An 18,478-nucleotide genomic window follows, 5' to 3' on the forward strand; every position below is an offset into this window, starting at 1 on the left:
AAAGTTTTTTTTTTTTTTTTTTTTTTTTTTTTTTTTTTTAACTAGGAAGCCACAGGAACTCTGCCAGTTTAAACCAGTGGCTGATCTAATTTTTGCTTTTGAAGCTCCCAAGCTCCTGAACTTTGTGAAATCTCGCTGAGGCACACTCCAGAGCTTCAAGTGCAAAAGTTAGACCTAACCTGATTAAAAGCTAAATGCCCTGCCACATGTCTGCCAGGGCTTCAGGTTTGGTTTACAGGGGTTTAAGTTAGGTGCAGGGTGCAGAACTCCAGAGATGGAGAAGACCCTATGGCTGCAGAGTTCACCTGTCTGCATGTGCAGGATTAGTCTTCATCATATGTGTTCAGGCACTGCTCCCACAGCCGTGCCAAAGTTCAGCATCTCTAGAATGTGCCCTGCAGATCTGCTTTGGGTACTCCTTCCCAGTATGCTCATTCTCCAATTTCTCTGCTCTAAGCACATCCATATGTCCTGAGGAAGAGATGTTACCTCCATTAAGCCCAGTGCTAGAGGCACTAAAGACTTTGCCACTGTCCTTTGTCATGATCAAGAGCTCCATCTCCTTCTTTGCTGGGACATTCTCTTTCTCCAGCAGCAGGAACTTGCAGTCTTTCCGTAGGATATCATCTCCCTGGGAGCTCAAAACAGTTCCCCCTGGAATATGGATAAAACATTGAAAAGAAGGTGATAAATTTGGGCCAATGAGTCTTAAGTACAMGTCACAGCACAGTTGTCCATTTAAACATGAAATCCCATTATGATTGGGGTTGCCACTACTATAAACACATGGCAAGAGACACACTGGTCACTGAAGCTGAGAGGAAAGCTGTGCATTTCATCAGATTTCTTTAGAGGTGTGTATTTCACGAGCAGGGGAGTAACTGCTACTGGAAATAGGGAACATTTGGAATCTAATCATATATGGGAAATGATCTGCTCAATAGTCTCTTTATTTCTCAAACAAACTTACTACAGAATCATAGAAAGTCAGGTTGGGAGAGACATCCAAGGGTCTTCAAAGCCAGCACACCTCAAGCTGAGAGCATCACCTTTAGCAGAGATGCTCTGTGAAGCACAGAGCATTCCATATCCCTAGGAGCCAGATCCGGTGATGAGGCATCAAATTGTTTGTAACTTACTGAGGTGGCCAAAGAAGACTCAGAGGCATCAGTRTTGTCACCCTCCTGCCCTTGGGCAGTATCATGTATGTCTGAAATGGTGTACAACCCTGAACTTGCATGTGAATTGACACAACTCCGAAAACTAAGGTACTCAGACATTTAATTCCATCACTTGAGCACAAATCTGGAATATACATGTATTAACAAGACTATCATAATTTTTACGGTATTTCTGTCTATTTTGTAAATCCTGCCTTGAGAGTCCTCAGATTACAAAAGAAACCTATCTTTCTTTACAGGAAAAAATAAAAGACTAATTTGCAGCTCTAGGAGCTGCAGAAAAAGGCTGGAAAAGATGAATCCTAACAGTTTAAAGACCAAAGACCAGTAGAAAGATCTCTACAGTTCTCATTAAAACCCTCCCCCAAACAATGTAATCACGTACGAGTCAGTTCTTTGACTGGTTGAGCCTGGTACTACTACAAAATGATATGTAAGAGCAACCTTACAAGTGTTTGGACTTCAAATAAAGAACCTTTTCACAGGCATGATTTTATATCCAGTTACTTGACTATTTAGCAGAAATAGTTGCAATAAAATCAGCCAAGTTACTACAAAGTGGGGGAGGCCTGAATCAGACCAACTGATTTCCTCATTCTTCAAATCAGCTTCTGGCTTATTTGCTTTCATGTCAGAAAGGCACTGGTGGGGGGCTTGGCTGGTAACCAGCTGTGCTTCTGAGAAGCTCCATGTTTGTACCACTCCGCTGGCTGAATTTCTGACTCATTTGTGCCATGATATGCTTGAACAAGGCCAGCACTCTACATAACTTGCACAGCCATGTCTAAACAACTGTGAATGGCGCACTCACCTGCTGAGGCAGACACACCRGTACTAGCTATGGTGTTGCTCTGGGAAGTGTTCTTCAGCCCATATGCTGCAATGAAGAAATTCCAGAATAAGCGAGTTGGAGACTGCCCACATGAGTCTTGGGCTGCACATCCTTTCAGTAGCCTTTTCTCATTGGCTACAACTCAAAAGAGTAAGGGCTTCCCCAGTGAATAACTGTCTAAAGCTTGCATAGGCATTGCTCAGAGCCATTCCTGTGCATACAAAGTGGAGGAAATGCTCCTCTGTATTCCCTTACTCCATGATGCTCCACACAAGAAAAGGTGGCTATGAAGAAGCCTCCTTCAGCGTGAAGTTTCTAGTTGCTATGGAAAAGGTAGGAGAAGACAGTACACACTAGTGACTCACACACTTTCTCTAGGCTTAAATAGTTGCTAACCTGCAGAAGCTGCAGTGGCATTTTGGGTCAGAGTTGCAGAGCTTGGAGACAGGTTGTTTTGAACACCAAACACTGCAGAGAAAAATAATACACTGTGAGTTTTAGGAGACTTGTGGTGCAGATGCTATTCTGTGTAAAAACAAAACAAAACCAGTGAAAATAACAATGACCTCAGTGAATCCTGTTGGCTTGAAACCACGTCCAGGGCATCACCTAGCTGGATGCATCACAGGTCTAAGCATTTCTGTTCAAAGACTTTCCTTAAAACACCCCTCTCCCCTCAAATCAATTTTGCTGCAGATGTTATTGTTGGTCTAGGACAATAATGGTGACCATTTCAAAACAGGAGCTTGAGTTAGACCAAGAGGCCACTCTCACAGCTGCATGAACATTTCCAGAAGAGGGTATTTGAGAAAAAGGATTAATTCAGAAAACTGGCCCAGTCTGGCCAAGGAAAGTTTGAAGAAATAACCACACAGACAATGTGTCAAGGTAATGTCCAGAGAGAAACAAATGACTTTAAATATGGCATTTGGGGTGCCTGAATCAGTGTGGCAATGTTAGGACACTGGTCAGACTGCTCTTATACACCCTGCTCCCAGCGTGCTAATCGGAACCCAGCATGGTGGCACTGTACAGCATAGAAAAAATGTGTTACTGTGAAAGGAAGAGAAGTGGTTTAGTGATATGAAAGGGAGTGTACTGGAAGTTATGAGTCAAGTGTAGCAAAGGAAAATTACTGAGAAATTTGATAGAAGAGCGCTGGGGTCTGATGGATTAGGTCATTTAAGTTTACTTTTCAAGGAGTTACCTTGAGTTGTCCTGGGGGAAGAAACAGGCTGACTGTTTTGACTGTTCAAAAGAAAAGTTACTCTTCTTGGGAAATCTTTAGTTTTCTCAGCCTCTCAAATAAAAACAGTTGGGCACTAACACCAACTATACAGAGCAGACCTCAGAATAATTCCACTGAAGCCAAAAAATAATGGTTGTGCAGATCAGCCGCTGACACGGAGATCAGCAGCATAAAGGGAACAGAGTGATACAGGCATTACTTCATTGTACGTGTCTGCTAGGACCATTGTACTGTGAAAGGGTAAAGGGAAGAAGAGAAAAATCTGACCTGTTGAGGAAGTGCTCAGGCCTGTGTTCAGAGTGGGATTGCTGGGAGCCAGGTTATTTGGAACACCAAAGACTGCAAAGGAAGAAGYGAAATGTTATTACCTCCTTGGAATCAGAATCTCAAGGCCTGCAGACCAGTGGCACACCCACAGCAATCTAAGAGCAAGGGTCACCTGGAAAGGTAGTTAGTGGAAAATTCACAGTAATTACACAGAGCAAAACCCTTGAAAATCATGACATAGAACCCCCCTTTTACTGAAATCACAAAGAGGAGAAAATCTTATGTCAGGTAAGTTGTAATACTGGGATAAGGTTAGAAAGTTTTTAATAGCATGCTATCTTAAAGCTTCCTCTGCTTTTTCTTYGAGCTGGAAAATACAGCATCCCTGGCACTTAGAAATGAGCCTTCCAGGGAATAACCAGTGCCAATACTTATTGACTGTGGAAGAATCTTTGAATGTGTAAGGACTGAAATGTTATGCCCAGTTATTCTTACAATGGATCAGGGTAATCCAATGTTAACTAGAGTCTAGCCCTAGTTTTGATAAGGAACTTGAGCCTGACCTCACTGAAGTCAGTAACAAAGCTTTCATTAAAGTTCAGAGACAGATCAGGCAGTCAAGACAACTGATCCTCATAAAGAAGGATTTTCAAATACAGCCAGTGTAGCAGCAGAGAGCACCAAGTTACAAAAAACTAGAGAAAATTCAAGTATATCCCCTGCTATCTCTATTCTTCCATCATTTTAATTCTCCTTGCTGTGCAGAAAAAGCACTGCTATTTGACCCAGTTTTAGTATATATCCTTCATGCCTGGGATGTCCAGGGAGGGTACCTGATCCTGTAGAGTGCGACATAGCATTGATCAAAGAAGAGCTCTGGGTCATGCTGTTGTGGTATCCACCAAGGGAAGACCCAGCAGGCAGAGTAGAGGACCACATGTATGAAGGGAGAGCACTATTCAGTATGGTCGTATCATACGTCCCTGACACTGGAAGGAAAAAAACACACGTGTAAAAACAAGTAGTGGTTTTCAATGAGACCAGGCTTAGGGGTTGGCATGGATTAAGGCATTTGAGGTTTACATGGCTGACAACCTGATTTGCCTTACATTTCAATCACACTAGTGGAGCCACTGGAATGAGTTACAGGTTACCACAGTATAACTGACCTCAAGCACCAGCTGATCTCAGCTGTGAGGATTTTAACCCAAATTTTAACTCACAGAATGAAGACTGACCTGATAGCACAACCATTGAGATCTCATTGTTTGTAGATGCTGTGATACCAAAACAAAACATTTAATGTGCTTTGGTACACGTTCCTGTTAATAAATCATCCTGGGGCAYGAGACCTATGATTTCTGCTTCCCATATCTGTAGCTTTGGTTGGTTCACTAGTGTGTTTGGACTGAYACTGACAGTTTTAGACAGGATTTGAGCCATCAACAAGAAAGAAGGCAAGGCTTGCTCCTATACAGTAGTGTAGAAGAGCAGAGTGAATGTGAACACTGCTGCTTCAAGGACTGCAGTGATGCTTATACATAATAAAAGCTAATTATAGTATTATAAGTAGCATTTCTATTATTATTAAGCACTATTGCCCTTTGAACCATACAGTGTGGCCAGTAAATTAAACACTAACACAAATGTTGTCTTTGGTGATACCTCCACCTTGCTCTAAGACCAGAGACCACATCGCTCTAAGAAATGCTTGTTTACAGTCCTGATCTCTGCCACCTGCACTTGATTTAAAGTTGGTTTATAGTTGAGTTAAAGCAGGAACTTGCTTATGTAAGTCAGACAAGGCACTAGAAAGCCACTCAATATRCCCCTTGGTAGGACAACATCTCGTCAGCCCTCTGGCATTCTGACTCATTTGTATTGCCACCATCACCTGGGACAGAGACCATGTACTCTTAGTATGATCTTAGCATCTGGGGGTTTCTCTGACAGAAATTGTATGGGATGGCTCCAGCACTGCTAACCTTCCTCTGCCAAGTACCTGAYTGAGAGCTCTCAGTAACCATCTTTGTCTCCACCACAGCTTTTTTTGGTATTGGGAGAGTACTTGACGGTGATCGAGTAGGGCTGCAGCTTGCTGATCGACTTCCTTTCAGCAAACGTTTCACATCATCCAGCTCCGTCCCTGTCAGGAGAAACAAACCCAAAATCCATTGCTTCATTGATCTCTAACGAGGAATGCCTCATGCAAAGCAAGACACAGGGTTATTTCAGAACCCTCTAGCACTTTGATTTGAGGAAATAGTGGTTCATTTTTCCAGTGATGTTTCTTGTATAATTCTGCCCTAGCTAAACCACTAAGCAGAATCTACCCTTGAGTCTCCACGAAGTCGTATGCTCTGCTTCCCAGCGACTCATGAATGCGGACTAGTTGCTAGGAATAGAGTAGCAGTGAGTGGGAAACATGTTATTGGTTCTTCAASAGGGAGTTTACTGGATGTTGGTCCTTGTCCAGAATGGGACAAGATCAACCAATATAATCCTGTGCTATCTAATCCTCCTCATGCTTGTTATTTGCATAACAAATGTAGTGTAGSCTAATTCTGGGCAATGGTACAATTCTGAGTCACCATATTAAAGCCTTTTTCCAGAACTCTTTCCTTTTCTAGGACTGCCACTGACTTCAATAGCAAAGCTTCAGGCTCTCATACTGACAAATAAGCACAACTACATTCTTGCAAGATCACCATCTAACCAGTAGCATGACTCCTTGTTCAGAAAGAGGATAGAAGTGAAATTTCTTAACACTACATTGAAAAAAGGATGACGTGCTACCTGTCATGAGGAAGGCTGGGTCGCAGAGACACTGCAGACATACCTAAAGTAGCAGCACCCCCAGTGTTACACCTGATCTCTCTGGAATAAAAGCCATGGCACTTACATCTGCCAGAGGGTGACGCGCTCTGCAGTCGGACTCGTATTTCACTCTCTGTGAAGAGAAAAAAGCAGATGATGAATATGGAGCGAAGTGCCCTTGTGCTCTGGGCTGGGAATGAGCCTTCAGACTGAAGTGGATTTCTTCCTTCCTGTTGCCCATGCTACCTTGCTGTTTGCTTTGAGCAGCACTCATAGCCCATGTGCATTAGCTGTGCGTTGGTTTGGGTCACTTTTTGTTTTGGGTTCAGATTTTGCTACCTTTATTTCCAGAGAGCAGTATTTTACTCCTTGAAGTATTCTGTTGAAGTAAATATCATTGTTGGTGCCAGACAAACTGGAGGCCTAATTATGCAATCCTCAGTCACACTGATATTCCCACTCACCACAATTTATTATTATTGTCCTACCAGGTAAAAACTTAACAGAGCCACAGGAAGTTTCAGGATTTTAAGAATTGCTAAATACACAAATTCCCTACTACTTCTCAAATGAAATTCACATTGTCAACCCTATAACAGGCTGTAAGATTTAGTCCCTTATAACCTGCTGACTTCTCTGTTAACTCATTTATGTAAGTCCCTCTTGACAAGAAATTACATTGAAATAAAACTGTCAGATCACAAACAGCCATTTATTTAAGCCAATACTCACCAAGCTCGCCAAATACTCAGTTTTATTACTGGGTTTTACTGTCCAGAATAAGAGACTAGTTAATCTGATCTGTTTCAGGCAAGTCTTAAAGGCTGCTGTTCATAAGCAAAGTGACCAGCCATGGTGTGTGACACATGCTCCTCTAGATGAAATCTAACAGCACTATAAATGAAACACTGGCTTTGGCACACAGGTTGAGAACCTGACGGATTAGGATGATTTTCTGAAGTAATAGGAGAAACTGCAGCTGATTCTCTGCTATCTGTTTTATTATGTATGCCGTAGTTCTGCTAGGAGCTTGGGCTCTCCTCCTGTGCTGCGAGGATCTGAGATAGAATAAYTGGTAACTGTGATACTCTCCATGAGGCGTGTGAAAGAGCACACTTTGTTTTATATCCACCGCTAAAATTAACTTGGATAAAGTGACATTATAGTTGCCTCCTCAAGCAACTGGGAACAGATATTAAACTCTTCCAGAGCAATTTACTCCTGCTTTCTCCAACGCTGCTAATAAATTAGTAGAAGAGCTGAATGATTTAAACAATGCAGAGTTTTACAATGACTTGGCTAAACAGACCACAGCAAGTTCGCAATTTCCTCAACATCCCCCTACTACCAGCATAAGATCATTTCAGGGAATAGCACTGTGGTTTGTCAGATAGATCTCAATAGAGAAACATGAATACAGTTATTGAGCTTTCCATGTTTAAATACTTCAAAGGAGGTCACAGAGTACAGATGGACTAAGTTTACAGTGGTAAGCAGACAAGGCAGAAGACGATGTCCTATAGCCCAGATGCCCAGCTCCCTAAACAGACCCTCCTTTCCGACACAGTCCCAACCATCATAGCCTTCACTGGGATCAAGTTTTCACACCAAGCTTGCTTAAACAATTGCTCATAGATAAATGTGCATTGGTGCAAATTTATGTAGCTTACCTGGACTGCTCTAGACTCAAACTGATTGATTTCAGCCAAGGAACAGGCCCATTTAACATACCTCAGATCATACCAAAGGAAACAAAGGAAGCCACTGAAAGAACAGTATCACTCACCTCGACTTTGGCTTCGTCCTCGTGTGGAGGCAGATGCTGTGAACACCAACAGGAGAAAAACAACATCAGACTTCACTGCCTGTTGATACTATGAAAATGAATGCATAGACCTTGCTCACAGTGCTGTGATTCAGGCAGTAACCTCCTTTATTTGGGGCACAGCCAGGGAAACTGAACTCTAAGAGTTTATGTCAAGCTGCCTTTACACCTCTTTAGATGTATCTCAAGGAATATGTAGCACCTCTAGCATTTCTGAACGAACTGCTCTTCCTGTTTATGTTGTTCATAGACATCGATTTCACATGTCAACAGTCCAGGAGAAAATTAATAACCATACTTATACCATCAGCTGAAGTTGGATGCTATGAAACCTTGACTCCTCCCTGAGCCAGAAAGATGACCTAATCATACTGTTTCACTACTCGCACTGGGTAAAACCTGCAGCTTTAAGAGTGGACAGGGCAAGCTCATACCTGCTGACAATATGCAGTGTAAATATATCACTTGATATCCAGTTGATCTTTCTAGTTACACCATATAAACACAGCCAAGCCTAGAAAAAAGCTAGTGGAAATGCATACCCAACAGTGGCTCAGAATTTTAAGGGGCTGGGCTTTCTCACTTGGCGATATTCCTCCAGGTATGAGACAGAACATGTCATAAAGTCTTGCATGTCTGTGTTCTCCTGTCCATCTCCTATGCTGTGTGGGAGAGGTGGGTCATAAGAGGAGCTGAGGTTAGCAGATATACAGTAAACACTAGAGACCCTTCTCTCAGTGGTGTTAATGTAAATGCCAAATAATTCCTCAGAAGTCATGGAGCTGCACTGGCTGCCCAGTAGAGAGGCAGCATGCGTATAGTGGGACACAGCAATCTGCTTCTGCCCTTGCTAGGTTTTACTCCTCCTTGTGTTCTTATATATGTGATGTGCAAAAAGCTACCTTAGTCACCAGCTCACAAGACCTTGCCATAACAGAAAGAACATACCAAGCTCTTTTCTGGGGAACTCAGGAGAAGAGTTAGCACTGGAGCTCCCTGCAAAGAACAGAAGAGTGTTCATCAATATTTTGTACAAGATCATAAAGAGCTTTCTAAACATATCTTCCCGGTACTTGTTTGATCTCACTGGGTAACAAATATTGCCATTTAAAAAGAGCTGTTCAGGACTATATAAAAGACCTGCTCATGTCCTTCAACAATATGCCACAACAACTCTTAAGAATGAGTATTACTACAAATAGGACTCTATCATTAAAACATATCTGTTGTGGCTAATTTCCTAGCAAAACCACAATGGGATTCTGTGATATTTAAGACAATCCTGCATTAACATCCTAGAAGTCCCAACTGACTTCACAGTGTACTACAAATTTCCCTCGTTCTATGGCATGTTCTGTGATACCTTCGTAKGTAGCATGGCGGGTGACATAGGTTTTTCTTTCAAATGTTGAGCCAGGTGATTTGGTAAGAGTAGAGCTGGGAGACTGGGTTTGTCTGTAGCCAGAAGATGATGATGAAGAATTCATTCTACCGCTCCCACCTATAGGTAAAACAAATCCCTCCTTAGTAAACTGAAAATATGTCCTGGATATAAAAGGGGACACTATGTTACTGTCCTCTGAGCTGGATAAATTTGCATTGGTAACTCAAAAGTAAACATGGGCAAGAATCACATTTATATCTAACTCTGACGGTCCTCAGCATTCAGCACAGAGAAGTTTTAGAAGGGATCTTGCCACTGACGTCACCAAGAGTAGGTTTTGGCCTAGGGGAACAAACGAGCCATTTCCTCTGAGCAGGAACACATCTGGATCTGGCTGGGGCTGGGGTTTGATTTGGATACAGATCAACATGTAAACTCAATTGTCATACAGCACAGACCACAAGAACTGAGAGATGCTTAAACCAAACTCAAAATTCTGAAGGATGCTGTTCATGAGTTGGGGGAGAGCACAGATGAGCCCACTTTCCTTCCAAGACAGGTATCCACATCCTCACTTAGTCATGCCTTAGTCAGTCTGCTTCCAAGAGAAGTGATAGAAGCGTGAGTCAGACCCAAGGCAGCCTGGAATTTATTAGGGGCTGTTTTATTTACATACAGAAGAGAATTTCCTTTCCTAATTCACATTTGTGCTGCAGAAAGAGAACTAAGCAGCTGTAACTAATGTGTGGCTTGCGGGAGGACCAGACTCTTGTATGACATTTAATGCTGGAGATTGCTCAGACTGCAGCACAAGGGGAATCTAGTGATAAAGAACAATGTATCTGTGATGAACAGCAAGATGAGACTGGACTTCATCTACCCAACAGTGCAAGAAGAGTAATCCCTTGGGATCTCAACAGAATGCTTTCTTGCCTGTTTTCCCCCTTTACAGGGACCCCTTTTGTTCTTTGACTTCTCCCCACTTCATCCAGTAGAAAGAACTACAGTGACAAGTGAGCCTCTGCTGGAGGTGGCCCAAGCAGAGCAGGAAAGCAGAGATTAGACAATGTCCTGCAAAACCTGAAGAGCTCATTATCTCAGAAATTCAGATTCTTTTCTCCTCCAAATACTAAAAAGAAATAACAGGGGAAATGGCAATCCTGCAGAGTCATTTAAGTTTGCAGGGCTGAGTTCTGTTCTCATTTAGACTGGTGCAAATCTAGACAATTAGACTGATACTTTCACTGGAGTTATTTCACCCCTTCCCTGAGGTGAAGTGACTCCACACTCCGGGCTTTAATTGGTAAGGAGCTGAATTTTAGCTTGGAGTATGGCTAATTCTCCCTCTGAACTTTCAAACTACACTGCACTCACTCTGACTTGTCAGGTCTTTTGCAGCATGGAGAGCATGTTCTTAAACGCCCATTATCCAGTCTGTCTCACTGGGGGACACAAGAAGGGGTGCGCCAGAAACCTCTCTGTGAGGTTTATTCTCCAGAAGCCTTCCCTATGGCAATCCAGAAGCTGGAGGAAGAACATTTGTTGAGAAGAACCCTATTTTTACAGACTAGACAGGAAGTACTTGGTTGGCAGCTCCAGAGAATCTTCCAAGTAGTTCAAAGTGCTAAAGCCATGAACACGAACAAGGAAATATTCTTAAATAATCTTTTATTCTTAGCAAGATCAAGAAACAGAAACAACAAAATTGTCTGTGAAACAAAAATGTTCAGCAAAGTTTTGATTTGGAAATCCTGAAAGGAGGGAGGTTTGGTTTTTGAATGACTCCAGACCAGCAGAGATGGCATTTTTTGTTGTGGTTCCCCTGAATGGTGAAGGATGTTTCAAAGGYTAAAGACAACTAAACTGAAATCAAGTTTTCTCTATAGAAAATGGAAATTTTGCTATTTACTCATACATCCTCATACCTAGCTTTAGAGAAGGAATACCTTTGCTTTGAGTGTTCGTGGTTTCTACTTTCACAAACTCTGTTTTCCTCACATCTGACCCATCATACCTTTGTACCCTGAACCTCTCCTCATCTAAACTGCCTTTGCTTTCTGTTTCCYCACCGTGCAATGTCTTCACTCCTTACTTACTTGAAGTCATACAGCTGCTGCCATGGGTGTAAGACCTCTTTTCCACCCCGCCTCCTCCAGTATGGATTGATGTTTTGAGCCCACTGCTACTCCCTCCCTCTGGAAAAGATGAGCACAAAAACATTCTCTCAGAGTAAAAGATGAGGAGAAGAGTAAGGAAGCTGCAAGATGAGGTAGGAGGTACCAAAATTGGCCTTATACTCAATTACAAAAATAGCTTTGTGTCTCAGAAGGTATCAGGACTGCAGAGTAGTGCGTCGGTAGAGCACTTAAACACTCACACTGTAGACCCAGAAGGTTTGCAGACAAGTTTTGCTCTGGATATGGGCTGAAGTATGTTCCTGGTAAGTCTCATCATACACGAAACAGAGCAACCACTTTCCAAACCAGCTGCAGCAAGTTAATCAAGAAATGCAGTGCTATAAAGAGTATGGAGGATTCTTCCCTACTTATTATACAGAGGTAGAAATCACATGTGACCTCTTATACTACCCAGAAGGGTAGTACCCACTGTCGCCAACTGGGTAAGATGACAGAAGAATACACTGCATCCACAGTAGTGGAAGCTGATGACACACCACTTTTGAGCCTTGTCAAGACAGCCCTGTCAAGAGACAGTAACTGTTGCAGCCCTTTGAGAGTCCAGTCTACAAGTTCTAGCGAACTGCATGGCATCCTTGTTTCTGATAAAACCCAGACAGTTCCCCCGATACTGCTCCTCCTCTCCAACAACAGTATTTTGGGGAGGCATTTCTGAAAACAGCTTCTCTTAGGGAAGCCCTTCTGCACCCAGGAACTTGTAGAAATACTGCAGCTGAATTTTATGGAGGGGCACAAATCACTGAGCAAATTATATGGTAGATCATAATTACTTACTGGGTGGTAAGGAAGTCAGTCTTGTGGTTATAGTCTCTGTAATAACTGAGAAAAGAAAAGGTTGTAGAAGTTAATGCAACTTAATCTAGCTAGTCAACACTTCAGTTCTGCTTCATTACCATAGAGGAGCAGGACTCATTCATGGAAAACTCCCTTAAGACTGTACTGTCAGGGAGCTGCACCCTCATTAACACGCAACCTTTTTCCTGTTTTTGTTTGCAGGCCCTTCTCACGGTGTAGTAACTGAGTACACTACTACCATGAAAGATTTTTCTTTACTAATTCTCTGTGAAACATGGAAGTATTATTTCTGGGTACTTCTGAATCTCAGACACTGCTGTAATAGCAAAGGCCATGGTCAGACCCCTTGACTAGCTTCATACTAGCTAAATCCCAGACTGTCAGCAGTGAAACTCACCCTCTGTTTTACACTGAGCCAAAAAAAAAAAAAATTAAAAACATTTAAAGAGCATGTTCTGGGCCAGGTAGGGCATTAGTATCAGTGGCAGGAAGAGAATCCAAAAGTCTGTGCTATTGGGCAGTCATCTCTGGTGATACACTCAGACTATAGTAAATGTTTCTAAATGTTTCATATTGCCCCATTCGATTCCTTATTTTAACTTTGACAGGGAAATACAGACAGGTGCAGAACCTGAGGTTCTGGATCTCTGCTCAGTATTCAACCCCTTACAAAACTGGGCATCTGGTTCTGGGATTTTTACTGTGCAATGTTATCTTGTGATAGGAAAATTTAAAAAGTTCTCCTTACGTCTTTCAGTAACTTCTGATCCATCTTGCCTCGTTTTCTTTGTTACAGGATCCATACCATTGCCACCTGAAGGAAGAACATAGAGATGGCACTGAAAACGCCATGCATAGTAGCAGATGACAACAGCTCCTCAAGGGTCCCACTGGTTTTCTCCTTTCAGCTAGAGACTGGACTGTTTGGAAGCCACCTGTGCCAGGGATTTTAAGATGCTTTTCCAAAGCGATGTGAGTATTACTACTAGATCTGTACTACTCTCCCACTAAAGCATAAGCAGCACAATGCAGCAGGGCTGAAAGAGCAGGAGGGATTGTGAAGCCATCAAAGGAGATGGGGGTAATGAAAGCCCCTAGGCAAAGCCACTTAGTGCTGGAGAAGCTTAGATCTGGCTTTATAGCCAGACTGTGGCACTTCACCATGGCCTTGTCTTGCCCTCATCAAGGTTTGAACAAAAACGAAGGATCCAAACACCACTCCCACCCATCTATTCTGGGCAGGATTCAACAACACATGATTAGTAATGCAGACATCTGCAGGAGTTCTGCCTCCAGTAACTACCAGACTCTGCCAGTGCTGCCAGAAAGCATAAGCAGAGATACTGCTGTACTGTAACGACAAAACTGAGTGCTCTCAGGGTGTATTGATGCTGAAACCACAGCACTGATTTTACTGAATTAGAAAAAAACACCTGAGGTACTTTTAAACTAGTTATTTTGGGTAACAAGGAACTTAAGGTAAGAAAGTTTATCTTGCTTTGCAGGCAGAGTGGTGACAGCTTGGAGCCCATGTCTTTGGCTATGGGATCTGAACTAATCAATTTAATGTTAGCTCAAGTCAATCTACATAGTATGGGAATCAGTGGTGTGAGGAATCAGTGGGATGACTGCTGTGTGTATTCTTCCTTCATGACTTGGATCCCTCTCTAGTCAAAACCAGAATCCCTGGCAGAGGTGTGAATGTCTGCCAAGACAGGAATACCACAAAGACATACTGGGATTGTGGGAGAAAAAAAACATCGGCCAAGAGAGAAATCTCTTCTGTCAGAACTCTTCTATTCCTCACTCCTCATCTCTCTAAGATAACATCACCTTGTGCAGCCACAAACAGAAAGAAGGAAGAGATTTTGATTAGTGCAGAAGGTGATAACAGGCAAAATCTTTACACAGCCTTTGAGGACCCCTTCCTAAACCTGAAGAGCAGCCGTACAGGTAACATCATACTTAACTGGCTGAATCTACGAAAGCTTTGGGCAAATTACCTTTCAAGTTCTCACAGTCCAGCTCAAGGCAGAACTCAAGATTGTGCTCTCCAATCCAGGTATCATTTGGGCTTGACCCTCTTGATTACACTTACTCTTCTGCAAAGCATCTACTAAGCAGCCTCCCTGGATGTTAGGCTTGCATTGCCCAGGTATAAATAACGATATAAGGCAGGACACAGTAGAGAATTTGGAGGAGTACCTGAAACTTAGTTACAGTTCTGTGTTCGAGCAGCTCCTGCTATTCTCACAGGAACAATCTGAGCTTAGAAGAGAGCCCCTGTATGTCATGCCTCCCTCCACAACTCAGCTGAACTTGGTGGAGAACACCGACAGCACCCAGAGGCCCAACTCTCTGCTCCATAGCTGAGGCTCCTGCAGCCGCACCCAAGTTCTTACACAGCCTCGGGGGCAGGACACTACCCAGCCCTCCCAGTGCCTGCCAACACAGGGGATTTCCACGGCATTATTTCGGGTGCTGATTCTGAGGCACATGCAAGACTAGAGCCCTGAATCAGGAAAGAGCTACTCCTCCTGCAGGATGGCAATATCTTGCAATGGAGGGGTTCCTGGTTATTCACTCCAAGAAGAGGCAATTTCTCTGTTACTCTTCTTCAGARTTTGCATCAGCAGTGGAGATATCTTTAAAGTTCCTTTCGTAAACACAGATGCTGGAAGCTGTTGTCTAGATGTCAGCACTTCTGGCTTTTACAACCTTTTGGCAGGGAACACAGCTTTACATTTGAAGCTGGTTCCCTACTGCTTCATAGCACTAGGACTCCACATCCTTTCCACTACTGGGTGGCTGCATTGGTCACAACACTGGAAGAAGCCAGCACTACCACGAAGTAAAAGTATTTTCCATGTCCTCCCCTACCATTGAGAAAGGGGAATCTTTTGCTCTGACATCAATCAGAAAAAAAAAATAAATAAGGAGACAAGTTTAAGGCATACCTCTGAAACCATCCTGCGTCCCACAGCCCAGCCCTGGCACGTGGTGCACTTGGTCTATGTTGCATGTGTGTCTGCCGTGTGACTGCAATAGCCAGCCCAGCTGCCAGTAGATTGACTAAGCCTGATTTTCATTATTTGCCAGGACTGACTCACTTCAACTCCTATCAAGACTCAAAAAGTCAAAGCTGCAAGCTATGTCTGAGGCAAAGTAATAATGCTGCTGAATCAGAAAAGCCGTCTGCAATTATCCCTGAATGACAAGCAGGAGCTTGTGAAATGGGATCACTCTCAAACAGTGCAGACAGCATATGAGAAGGCAACACTGTTCTGCTTTAACATAAATCGGGGRTTGGAGAGTGTTGGTGGCACCCATAAAAACAGGGAACTTGCAGACATTAATGGCATGGGGAATCAGGAGAGGTTGCTTCTAGTGCTGTCGCACTTGTGCAGATTGCACTGAAAAGCAGCATACTGGCAGCAGCCCACTTCTGCACAGTGTGTTTAGATCTGTGCTTCCCAAAGAAGCCCAGCAGTGCAGGGTACCCCTGCACCCCCCATTCCACCYGACTGCAGCACAGCACACTGGCAAGGTGATCCCATTAAAGTACACATCACTAATATAAACTCRGAAGCCAGACAGGGCACCAAGCAGACACTTGGAAAAGAACCACCGAACATCTCATTTTAAATACAACTGTTTAACCCRTTTTGCTGGGCTTGGTGTGCCGCTTCCTTTCACTGACAGAAGGACAGATGCACTGCAGTGGCTCTTCTAGACATACAAATACAGCCTGAGGATGCTAAGCCAGTCTCAGAGGGGACATTTAGATCCCTCTGGTTAGTTTGGAAGCTAGATGTTACTTGTGTGCAATCTCTTAGTCTTTATTACAGACATTTTTCAAAGGAGAGAGGAAAAACTATTTTATAGCCATGAAGGCATGTTTTAATGGAGATAAATGAAAGCAAGTACACGTTTCAGAGCTGTTTATTCCTCCATAGTGGTCCTTCCAGCTTTCATCTGAGAATGATGTTGCATTCTCACAGCACCCATCCTTTCAGCTCTCTCTTCTCTCCATTAATAAGTCTCCTGCAGTGAGGCACTCCATTAGGAAAAGAAGCACCAGCAGGTGCTGAGGTTAATAATATTTAATGTCAGAGGAACTCTTTGATCACTAATACACTGATATTCAGTAGAAGCCTCCAAATCACACCACTGGCAATGTGAACAGCAAATGCCATGGCTCCTATCATACCTAGGGTGCCCCTTTCTCTCACTCAAGCCTTTCAGATGCCTCTGTCCCAGGACTACTAGAAGTGGTTAACAAATGGCCCTCTGTCTCTCTTTCACCCAGTAGTCTAGGAATTTGACCTTCCTATTCTGCTTTAAAAGCTATTCTGTTCACTTCCAGTTATTCTATCAACCCCAAAACAATCAGAAATAAATCGACCAAATAAAGCTTTTAAATCTGCCTGTTTAGTACATTCACTGAAATGATGCTAATGCCAGGGAAGCAGTTTAGATGCCTGAGCAAAGCTTGGATGTGCTGTAGGAACCAAATTCTACTCTTGTTGCAACCTGTGCTGGACTCTTGGACACTAATTTGTGCTTGTTTCCCAGAGCACGAGTAGGAGCACTAGTTGCACTTTACTCGGCACTGCCAGGTGCCTTCCTTTCAAAAAAAAGTGCCTTCTCAGTGCCTATTTCACTGTGCTGCCCAAAGAGAAGCAGTTCCAAAGCAAGGCCATTCCGACCTGCACAAGACTCTTGCTTCCAGTACACAAAAGGAGCCGAACAATCTGACATTATATAAAAAACATCACAAAACAGGTGGGTGGTATTAGCACCTTCTGCAGCTGAAGAAACTAGTCACACAGAAGCACAGGTGACTTACTCGAAGTTCCTCTAAGAGCCAGTCCAAAGACAGGAAAAGAAGGGAGGTTTTTTACCTTTTGTTTCGGTGTTCAAATAGCTAGACCCTGCTGCAGAAAGGATGCAAACTGATTCTCAAACCAGACTCTTCTTACTTATCATGACACAGCTTCAAACATACCTTACAGTGCCTCCTAATCTTCTACGACAAAAACATGGCCAAAAGCCCATAAGCAACAATGCACTTCTGATAACTAACCTTACTCGTCCGAGATAAAGCAAAGTTTGTCCATGGCAACACAAACTTTCATTCAGAAGTAGTTCCAGGCATTCCCAGGACTAGAGATCTATTTAATATTTTGTCCTCCACCTGCCACCTAAAGTTTCAATTTACAGTCATTCCTGCAGAGAATTTTTCTGCATTTTTTTTTAATTTTCTGCAGAGAACACATGCAGATAATGTATTTCAAATTGCTCAGCTTTTAAAATAGCCAAGAGATGACTTGTATGTCACCATTTCACTCTTACAGAATCGAGAACATTCATCTAAACTTTATCTATTTGCATAGAGGTTTCATAGAAAGAATTATAAACTTACCCACAGCCTGGCTTCTTCTTACCTCCCAACAGATATATTCTTCTCACTTAGTATTCATTTAAGAAAGAGCTATATGCACTGACAAACATATAAACCAAAACGACCCAGCTCGTATTTGATCTTCTTTTTACATTGTACACCCCGTAGAAGAAACACTGTCTCCTCTACTTTGCCTGAGAATACAGGGTTGCCCTGCAAGGACTCTGGAAAAGAAATAATATGGAGGATATTTTGTCTTTTTTTTTTTTTTTTTTTTGGTAATATAACTTACCTGGAATTCTTTGGTTAATGAACTGGAAATCTGTCTTTCTCCTCAGCTGTTTCCTTTCTAGCAAAATCTGCCACCTACACTTTATACTGTGCCCCTCCAAAGGTGTGTGGAATCTGAGTGATCATCCAAGAATGTTCAYCTCTTCTTGTATTTAACCTATTCTACTCTCCGTCCTCTTGCGCTTTCCTACTTCTCTGCTCTTAAGCAAGCCCTGACAAAGGCATATTGTGGTTT

General features: G+C 42.8%; 1 protein-coding gene across 1 annotated transcript in view; it reads right to left on the reverse strand.

Moving 5' to 3' along the window:
- COL17A1 (collagen type XVII alpha 1 chain) overlaps positions 1–18,263 on the reverse strand; it is a 42,237-nt gene extending 23,974 nt beyond the window's left edge. The window contains exons 1-14 of the mRNA XM_085307955.1: positions 18,245–18,263; positions 13,297–13,362; positions 12,528–12,572; positions 11,652–11,750; positions 9,535–9,672; positions 9,120–9,167; positions 8,133–8,168; positions 6,432–6,479; positions 5,532–5,675; positions 4,363–4,518; positions 3,530–3,601; positions 2,410–2,481; positions 1,993–2,058; positions 490–654 (exon numbers count right to left, since the gene is read on the reverse strand). Of these exons, the coding sequence (XP_085164081.1) occupies positions 490–654; positions 1,993–2,058; positions 2,410–2,481; positions 3,530–3,601; positions 4,363–4,518; positions 5,532–5,675; positions 6,432–6,479; positions 8,133–8,168; positions 9,120–9,167; positions 9,535–9,672; positions 11,652–11,750; positions 12,528–12,572; positions 13,297–13,351 (1,144 nt within the window). The 5' untranslated portion in view covers positions 13,352–13,362; positions 18,245–18,263. The remainder of the gene's footprint in view (positions 1–489; positions 655–1,992; positions 2,059–2,409; positions 2,482–3,529; positions 3,602–4,362; positions 4,519–5,531; positions 5,676–6,431; positions 6,480–8,132; positions 8,169–9,119; positions 9,168–9,534; positions 9,673–11,651; positions 11,751–12,527; positions 12,573–13,296; positions 13,363–18,244) is intronic.
- Positions 18,264–18,478: the final 215 nt, after the last annotated feature.

This window comes from Rhea americana, unplaced genomic scaffold (genome assembly GCF_003343005.1).
Source record: "Rhea americana isolate MKP2758 unplaced genomic scaffold, rheAme1 scaffold_104, whole genome shotgun sequence".
Lineage (NCBI taxonomy): Eukaryota > Metazoa > Chordata > Aves > Rheiformes > Rheidae > Rhea > Rhea americana.